This window comes from Diachasma alloeum, unplaced genomic scaffold (genome assembly GCF_001412515.2).
Source record: "Diachasma alloeum isolate Michigan unplaced genomic scaffold, Dall2.0 Dall_scaffold_00938, whole genome shotgun sequence".
NCBI classification, from domain to species: domain Eukaryota; kingdom Metazoa; phylum Arthropoda; class Insecta; order Hymenoptera; family Braconidae; genus Diachasma; species Diachasma alloeum.
In genome coordinates this window covers 69,111-79,401 of record NW_021681055.1, presented here as the reverse complement: position 1 = coordinate 79,401, position 10,291 = coordinate 69,111, and the positions used below count along the sequence as shown (strand labels likewise).

Sequence of the window (10,291 nt, the reverse complement as noted above, 5' to 3'; positions counted from 1 at the left end):
TTCAGACATGTCAAGTGGAGCCAGGTGTCAATGTTTGAAGAAGAAGAGGAGCCCCTTCTATGATTTCTACAGCAGCGAATTAGTTAACCCTTTCACCCCTCGCGGCGGTGTACTGAGAAGTTTGGATATACTAATTGATTAATTAATCAATCGATCCTCAAATTTAGCCGTGATCTGAGGAATTAATCTGCGAATTAAACCGCGAATTAATTAACCCCTTCACTCACCCCCTCGCGGGGTGGACTGACTCGGTCACCGAGAAGGTCCTTTGTAACGCAAAACCGCGAATTAAATTGATTAACCAGCGAATTAAATAACCCTTGCATCACTTCGAGGGAAAAAATCGTGAATTAATTAATCAAACCGCGAATTAAAACGCGAAATAATTAACCCTTTCATCACTTCGAGGGAAAAATGGCGAATTAATTAATCAAACCGCGAATTAAACGGCGAATCAAACCGCGAATTAAACCGCGACCCCGCGAATTAATCAACCCCTTCATCACTTTGAGGGAAAAAAACTCGAATTAATTAATAAAACCGCGAATTAAACCGCGACCCCGCGAATCAAACCGCGAATTGAACCGTGACCCCGCGAATTAATCAACTACCCACCCACCCACTTTCATCTGACCCCCCTACTGGGCCCCATCCACCAGGTCGACGCCAAAAACGTTGCGCCAGAACGTACTAATGAATTGATAATTAATTAATTAATTAATTAATTAATCAATGATTAACTCAATCAATAATTAATTAATTAGCGCGGATTAATTAACCCTTCCACCCACCCACCCAATTTCATCTGACCCCCCTACTGGGCCCCAATGACCAGGTCGACGCCAGAAACGTTGCGCCAGAACTTACTAATGAATTGATAATTAATTGATTAATTAATTAATTAATCAATGGTTAAATCAATCAATAATTAATTAATTAGCGCGGACTAATTAACCCTTCCACCCACCCACCCAATTTCATCTGACCCCCCTACTGGGCCCCAACGACCAGGTCGACGCCAAAAACGTTGCGCCAGAACCGGCATTATTACACTACTATGGAGAATTTAATTCTCCTTCGAACTCCCCTTCTTTCATCCCTTAATCTCATTTAGGAGGGGAGAGGTGAATTTTTAATTACCGGGAGTCACTGTGCGTCGCAAAACAATTATTTTTCTTACTCCGCTATGATTTCCATGACAGTTTCTTCCATTTTTTACAAAGATTCAGAGATGTTAATTGATGGGTAATTTAGTTCTCCATCAAACAGCCTTTTTTTCATCCCTTAATTTCAATTAGGAGGGGAAAGACAAATTTTTAATTCGCGGGCGAATGGTGAAAAGTCACTGTGCGCCGAGAAGAAAATTATGTTTCTCACTGGTCCATGATTTTGTCGTAGTTTGTATTTTTTTGTTACAGAGATTAAGGGATGCAACGGGGATCGATTGATGGGGAATTTAATTCTCCATCACATCGTCTGGGTTTCACTCCTTAATATTAATTAGCCAGCAAATGAATCACCTGAAAAACATTAAGAACGTGTTGAGGACGAGGAGAGCATAAGTTCGCTTCTGAAACAATCCCTGTGACAGCGGGACTGCTATACTAAAGTCAGCATAAGTTTTAACATCGGGTATATGTAACCCGAAGTCTCCCCTCCATTTTCCGGGCATGCGCAATGAAGCTAGTCTTCCGCACGGGACTACTTTCATATTCTGTGCGTGTTTTTTGAATAAAAAAATTAGCACAGAAAACTCGACTTTACTCAAAATTTACGAGTATTGCATTTTCTCAACAAAAGTTCTACTCGACAAATATACTATTTTTATAGGTCCATTAAGGGTACAATTTATTAAAATCGTCGAATAAATTTATCGATTCTTAATTTTATTTCCAGATAAAAATTTATCAAATTTTCCGAATTACATAGAATGTTGATGTAAATATATGATCGATAAATTATTTATGTAAAACCACGATATACTGCACTACAGTATCACGCCTCTTCATTTTATATGAAAATACACGGAAAAAAAGGAAAAAAATCAGCACTCATTCTACGTAATACACGCATACTTTTTTTAAGAAATTGACATTCATGCTTCAATTATACTTTTCTCAATAAATCATTATTAATTGAACTTAAAAGTATTACTCTTCAATGAAGAGAACTAAATTCGTAAATAGCATGTTGATCATACAAAATTGTGACTCTTTTCTCACTGATGTGTGTATTTCTGCCTTAAATATGTTCTTGAGAGAGGAAATTATATTCTTGACGGCATATTCTAATAATGCAATCGTTTTCAAGGTGCATTCCAAAATCTGTTGTACTATTCAATTTTTATGTTGTAGATAATCTTGAATAAGTCTCGTCAACCATCAATAAATCGAAAATATTCTACCTTATACTACCAAAGAGGATCATGAACTTATAGACTCAGAGTTACATGAAAATATAAAAAATTCAATAAAATTAAAATTAAATTAATTATTCAATATTATTATTTCTTTATTGTTTCATTAATATGTATAAGTAAGTATATAATATAATATATGTATATATAAATAAATATTTAATTTCATTCGTTATAAAGATCCATTCGACATCTCAAAAGAACAATATAACGAGACTGTAGAAACAATAAAAAAACAAGCAGTTGGCCGTTCCTAACAGTAGAAGATATATGACTGTTACTTTACATGTTATCTATCTTTTTTTTAATTTCCCTTTTCCATCAATTTCATTGATAGTTGGCTTCCGAATGGAATACCTGTAATCTCTCAAAGTTTCAGATTTTTGTAATGAATTTTCTCGTTTCGATCATTTAAAAACAATAAGCAAAGTTGACCCTCAGAACATTCTACCTCGCCAAACATCTGAACTGTGAAACCGTTCAGATATTAAGAGAGCGGCGAAGTGTGAAAAAGAAAAACCGAAAATCGGAAAATATCTCCAGATTTTTCAAGGAATGGCTATACAGCTTCTGATTAATGTAGATGGAGCCTCAAGACGAACATTTTGAAGAAACAAGTTGATATCTCCATTTTTGCGGAGGCTAGAGCGCGTACAACGATATTTTGGAAAAAACAGAAATGTGGAAATATCTCGGAAACTTTGTACCGACGGCTCTATAGGTTTTGATTGATCTGGATGGAGGCCATCGAGACGAACATTTTGAAAAAAAAAAAAAGTTAAATCGGCTCACTCATTTTCAAGACATGGTACCTAATTGATTGACACAAAAAATCGAATATCTCTAGAACTACTGGGCCGATTGAGCCCAGATGAAAAAGGAACTGTCCCTATCATAAGACAAGAATGTTTCCAAAATTTCAAGTTGAGATATCTATTTTTGCGAAGGTTAGAGCGCGTACAACGATGTTTTGGAAAAAACAGAAAAGTGGAAATATCTCGGAAACTTTGTGCCGACGGCTATATAGGTTTTAATTGATCTAGATCGAGGCCATCGAGACGAACATTTTGAAAAAAAAAAAGTTAAATCGGCCAGTAGTAAGGTAATGGCGATTCAAAATAAATATGGGCGAGGGGGTGTGCGGGGGGGCACGAGGCGGGGGCAGGAGGCAGGAGGCAGCAGGCAGGAGGCAGCCGGCCGGCGGCAGGGGGAAGGGGGCCGCTGCGGCTGGAGTCGTGATGGTGGGGGAGTCGCTGTGGGTAAGGTTTTTTGCTAGTGAGTGGGGTTGCTCGGTGGTGGGGGGTGGGTTCAAGCTGTGCGTGGATTGGCTCAGCCGTAACACGCGGGAAATTTTGAATGAAATAGATGCGCTCATCATCATTCCTATGGAATTATCCCGTACTGAGGGAAGGTATTTTTAAAAAAATATAGAATGCATATAGATTGTTTTTTATACATATATTTTTTTCTTTTTTTGTTACATTTTCATAACCTTCAATATTTATATCAATCATGTTTTCCTGGAGTGGGTTTCTTTGTTGTAGGGCTTACTACCCTCCAAGGTTTTGGATTTCTCGAACTCTTCGCGAAATGTAGCGGTGCGTCTCTGCGGCTGCTATTCTTTTAACCAACTGCTCTCCCGAGATTCTGAGTTCTGAGGTCGTTTATCCATTTTTTCCCATATAATTTCCTTAACGGTTGATTAATAAGTTCATCAATAAGAACAAAACCATAAATTGATTGAGGATAATTTCGGGTGATTCTTCCGTGTGGACCTCTGTGTTCTTGAAGAATTTGCAGAGGGGACAGTTTTTCTTCATTGGAGCATTGGAGGAATGATGGAGATGACATCTTCGACAATTCACGATATCTTCATCCTTTTGCATATTTTCCGGTAATTTATCCCAAACATTCTCAATACTATGTGCAGCGCACATGAGCAAAAAACTTTTTGGGAGAATCGCTATGTCTTGAGTGCTCATTCCATCAAGACTTTTCGAGTTACAGAACATTTCCAAAGATCGTTGCAAACGGTTGCCATGTTTCACAACATACCAGGTTCTCAAATTTTTCACATTTTCCAATGCACAAACGAATGGGTCCTCGTCATCGTCATCATTATGAGGATGCAAACATTTCGACAACTCAAGGTCCGATAATTTCGGACAATCTAAATCTTCTAAATCGATCACTGATTGTGAACTTCCAAGAATCCCTTCCAGCCACTGTTTCTTCTGTAATCCTTTCACATAGAGGTTAGCTGCGTCTTTGAGAACTTCTTCAGCAATCTGTGGAAGCTCAGAATATGGTGTGTCTCCGGTTTCCCAGCGCAAGCCATGGAAACTGTTGATTAGCCATGTGTTGGAACGTTTAGCTTTAGCTGACAAGTCATCCCATGAATATGGTGGTTTGAAGAGCACACATTCAACTCGCTCAAGGTCATCAATATATGCAACTGCCAGTTCTTTAACGATAAATTTATTATCATCACTCTGAAATCCTTGAACGTCCACAATCGCGTCCATCTTTACACTGTAACGTTCTGAGTACGACTGATCACTACGCTGAAAGTACTGCGTATTTTCTTCAAGAATTAGATTGCATCATTATGCGTCATATTTCTCAGAAGTGTTTACATTTTTGGAAGAAGTGCGCATATTTTTTTTGCGCAGTTTCAGGGACAGTGGTTCGGAGTGGGAGAAAATTGCGACATATTTCTGAGAAATGTTTACACTTTTAGAAGAAGTGCGCATATTTTTTCGCGCAGTTTTCAAGGACAGTGGTTCGGAGTGGGGGAAGATTGCGTCATAAGAGGTAATACTTCCCTCATTCCTTTTGGCATCAGTTTGCATCATGGATCACTTGAGTCCAAACGAAGTGAAATTGTTATGCGCACTTCCACCATTTTTGGTGGATTATAATGATATTGTTATTAGACATTATGGTGAAAATCCAACACAAACGGCGCAAGACTGTTTTCGTGATTTCCTGGATTTGAAAGAGAATTTGGCACTCATCAAGAGTTTACGAATTGGACCAAATAAAAAAGATCTCCAGTTGACAACTGACGAAATTCATTTGTTAAAGTCGATTTCGCCATATGTCTGTGAGTACGACGATATTGTTATCAATCACTACGGTAACAATCCCCCGCAAACATCATGGGATTTTCTCCAAGATTTCCTAGATTTGGAAGGAAATTACAAAATTGTGAAATTACATCGAGACTCAAACATGGATGGGAGCGAGGAACAAACAGACTTGGTTGATAAAACCTCAGAGACTCCTCATTTTGCGCAACAACAACAACAACCACAAGATCAAGGACAAGAACAACAAAACCAAAATCTGGTAGAAGAGGCACTGGCCAGCTCTTCCAAAATCAATACAAATACACCGGTGAAACGAACCAAAGATACTGCTGCTGCATCTGCGAAACGTCATCATCATCATCATCACTGTGAAGCGAAGGATAGACAACGTCCTCATCCCTATGGGTCCAGAAAATTCAAGAAAAATAAGGAATATTTTTTGAAATAAAATGAAAACATATTCACATTGTTATATGAAAAAAAACTTTTTATTGCTAAAAATATATGTATACAATCGATATAAACAATGTTTTTTTTTTCTTCTTTACATCATATTTTTAACTCCTCCACTAATCGGGTGATACTCCACTATACGATCATGTAAGATTAAGCAATAGGCTGCAGTTTGAGGGGGGAAATGACGATCAGCCTCGAATTCAAGACGAATATCTACTGGTCCGGACTTCAAGTACTCATTTTGCTTTGAACAATCAATGACAATGAGTGGAGCATAGCTGAGGAATTCTGTCTTGCTCAAGAGTGGTTCAGCTTCTTTACCATAGTAAGAGTTTTGGAAATTCGTATACATATTGTAGAGTAACGCATATTGATTATGGCTGATATCAAGATTCAGATTACCATAAGGGTAACTTTGAGAATTCAGAAAGAGCTTTATGTCGCGGATATTACAATGATCAAAACGACTCGCATTCTTATTGGTTCGATTTTTGCGGTCAGTTTGGAATCCCACAATGACGTAGCGAGGTTTCTCTAATTGAGTTGAACTTTTCACCACCCAGACATGTTTAGAGGTCGCCGGTAGGAGTGGATACTCATACGTCTCCCAGGCTCGAAAACTGATGGGAATCGGGGCGTCCTTGGAAATGTAGTTCAGCAGATTGATTTTCTTGGAATCAGCTACTTTAATGTAGGGAATCATCCACTCCAATTTATCCAGTGAGAGTCTGAATGCTTCAGCAGCAGCTGCTCCTGCCGGTGCTTGGATGACTGCATTCACATCACTGTTCCCACGTGTTAGAATGAGTTCATGCTTCGCATTGACAATGATTCTTCCATAGTCCTCAGCAAAGCCCAATAACATACTCAAAGGTATGGAAATATCAAAATAGCCATCCTCATCAGTGACTGTTGATTCATCATCTTTAAGGATCCAACCTGCATTCTCCAGAAGAGCAGCTTGACTCGGAGTTTGTGAGACGAAATTCTTCATCAGTGTTGTGATACCAACATTCTTGTTTCTGTCAATGACAATGGCGTTTAATTCGTAGCGAATTTCTTCGAATAAGTGGAGAACCGCGCAATTCACTAATCTTGTGTGCGTCACAGCTCCTCCATCTGCTTTGGTCAAGCGTCCATGTATATGCAATGAACTTTTGCTTGGCAGCAGGCACAAGTCTTGATGTTGGACGGCGATGCGAATTTCATCATTATTATTGAAAGTCGCCGATGCAAAAGGCTGATGTGCATGAATCTCGTAATGAGCGATTGATTCGTCGAAGACGATGGGCTTTTGAATTTTCAGGATCTCTTCCATGGCTTACGGTGGTAGATGACAATGCAACAGCAGAGGAAACTATGAATTTTTCTTCTCCCTAATTTGTTTTTCCTTTCTTCAGGACTTTGAGTCCTAGACTTCTTAGGAATTTTCGATTCTGTGGTGTTAACGCTTTGAGCGCTCGTCGATGACTGCTTGGAAGTGGCAATGGTGATTCACTTTTATAACGACCTCCGGATTTGATGTTGAAAACAATGCCCATATTAGGCTTTAATGTGTAATCTAATTGTTATAACCTCTCCTCTGAAATTCACCAATTGACCTTCTTGATCAACAATTCTCACTTGGAGATGGTCTATTGCTTGTACGGCGATTGGAAGGTAAATGATGTTCGATGGCACTTCAATGATCTTATATCCTGGCGGAACTGTTGGGAAGAATTCATGTACAGTGTGTACTCGCTGTTCATTGATGTATGCTCCAGTGGTGATGTTGCACTCAACTCGTAGTGAATTGACCTTGAGAATCATTACTGGCGAATCAGATTCATGACTGACATGGGGCGAGAGCATACCTTGCGTGAAACCCAATAATCGTCCAATCGAATCTTCTGGTTCAAAATTTATCGGATGACTGCATTTGATTATACTCTTCAGAGTGTTATTGTTGGGCTTAAGGCTGATATTTATGTTGTGTTTGGCCAGTTTCTCAACCAAGAAATACTCAATATCTTCGATTTCATAGCTTCCCGTTGGTATTTCAATAATTTCATCCGCCACGTAAAACTTGTTATTCCCGGTGTCAATATTGGGAATGGAATTGAAGGTTAATAGTTCAGCCAATCCTAGAGTGTGATTTTTCAATGGTGATAATTCAATTGGAGGAAAGTAATGAGCCTCCAACACCGAAGAGGTGCCTGATAATGTCAATGTAAAAGAGTCACTCATCACAGTTGATATCTAACTGATGCTCGTGGTGTAGCGGATTGAGGTTTTATATTATTTCTCCATTGAGAAATTTCAAGCAGAGATGTCCACACACCACCGTATCATAATCTTGATACCGATCATGGTTATATTTGATAATGCTACCAACACCGAAATAATCCATCAGGTCTTGAGGTGGATGAAGATTACCAAAACTATCGAAATAGATAATTTCATGCTTCCGTTTCTTGTATGCAACCCAATGCGTTCCAGGCCCGTCTTTATCATCAAGATTGACAATGCTTGATTCGTATTTCCATGGACCTGACTTGGGCATTTCGTTCCTCATATATACACCACGAAAATGTGGGATTCCCATAAGCTTGACATATTTCATCAAGTCGGTATCGGTGAGAGCTCGGTGTGGTAGCTTTATGCGTTTTTTAAATGGAGACCTAAGCCCTTCTTGTAGGGTTTCAAGTATAATCCTTTGCCCAATGCAACAGCCTCCATTGTCTGATTGTGTCTCATACTCTCCTGAAGAGCTTTCTTAGCTGTATTCGCGTCATTGATGGCTTTTGCAACACCTGCTGCACCACCAGCCAGAGCTCCGGTGGCACTCAAACCTGCAAACAGCGGTATCAAGAAGGGTATTAAACCTCCGATTTTCGCAGGTACAGGTAGAACGCGAGGTGATCGCACTTGCTTTTTACCACCGATCTTTTTCACTGCAGCGCGTGCACCTTCGAGTGCTGTTTTAATAGCATCGGTTCCCGGACGCATAGATGTTTTGGCAGCTTGTAAAATTTGCCGTAGGGCTACTTTCTTTTTTCTTCCACATCCACCACCACCACTACGTTTCCTCCTCTTCTTCTTTTTGATTCCTTTGCTCGGTTTTATCCCCATGCCTAGGGAGGTTTTCGCTTTCATGGTGTTGGCTATACCCCAAGCGGCAGCTTTTTCCCCAAGACCTGCGTCTTTCGACAAGACTCGTTTCCAGGCTTTCTCCGTGAGGACTTTATCTGCTTCGTGTCGCGCAGTGAGGTTATCTCGATTTTTAGAATAGGCTATATCGTGTTCTTTGCAGGCAGCGTCAAGTGGATTAATGCCAGGGTCACCCCGTTTCAATCGCTCCTGTAGCTTTGTCCCAGGACCACAATACTGATATCCGGGGATATGCAATTCCACAGGGAGTTTGTTGATGATACTGTTCACTAATCCTTTACCTTGACGTCCTCTCTTACGTTTGCACACCTTCATGGTCATAGAAGGACTGACTAGTGATGAGATGAACCGCGTGTATTTATATGTTCCCTGAGAGATCCCATAAAAATGATGGGCATCCGTCATTCATGTTCAGTCATCAACTATGCGTTTCAAAGAGCAGAAGACTAAGCTACCGATAATAAATTTTGATGGGTTCTCACAAAGGCAGAAGACTCGGGAGAAACGTCATGGTCCTCTGTTACCAGATAGTGTGCGTGCAGTCATCTGTGGACCGTCGAATTGTGGAAAAACAAACGCTCTACTAGCGCTCATAATGCACCCTAACGGTTTGAGGTTTGAGAATATCTATGTGTACTCAAAATCTCTCAATCAGGCTAAATACCAATTACTCAAACGTCTGCTCTTCCCTATCAAGGGAGTAGGATATTTTCCCTTTAGTGAGCATGATGAAGTCATCAAACCTGAAGATGCTCGACCAAATTCCATCATGATTTTCGATGATATTGCCTGCGAGAAACAGGATAATGTCCGAGCATTCTTCTGCATGGGACGACATAGAAATGTTGACAGTTTCTATCTCTGTCAGACGTACGCTCACGTACCTAAACATCTGGTGCGGGACAACACCAATCTCCTGATCCTCTTCCGCCAAGACGATATGAATTTGAGACACATCTATGAGGATCATGTGAATACCGATATGTCATTTGCCGAGTTCAAGGACTTATGTGCCAAGTGTTGGAATGAGGGCAAATACAGTTTCGTGGTAATTGATAAAGACAGTGAAATTGATGAGGGTCGATATCGAAAAGGATTCGACAGTTTCTTGAAGAGATAAATATGCACTATTTGGAGAATTTGAGAGCAGTTGTAGCGTGACTGTACAAGTGTCAAC

General features: G+C 39.8%; 1 protein-coding gene across 1 annotated transcript; it reads right to left on the bottom strand.

Moving 5' to 3' along the window:
• Nucleotides 1–6,052: 6,052 nt before the first annotated feature.
• LOC107045460 lies at nucleotides 6,053–7,282 on the bottom strand. Its single transcript, XM_015267756.1, has one exon. The coding sequence runs from the start codon at nucleotides 7,280–7,282 to the stop codon at nucleotides 6,053–6,055; it is 1,230 nt and encodes a 409-aa protein (XP_015123242.1).
• Between the last annotated feature and the right edge of the window lie 3,009 nt (nucleotides 7,283–10,291).

Coding starts and splice junctions, on each gene's coding strand:
- LOC107045460 (XM_015267756.1), bottom strand. CDS start 7,282: ATGGAAGAGATCCTGAAAATTCAAAAGCCCATCGTCTTCGACGAATCA.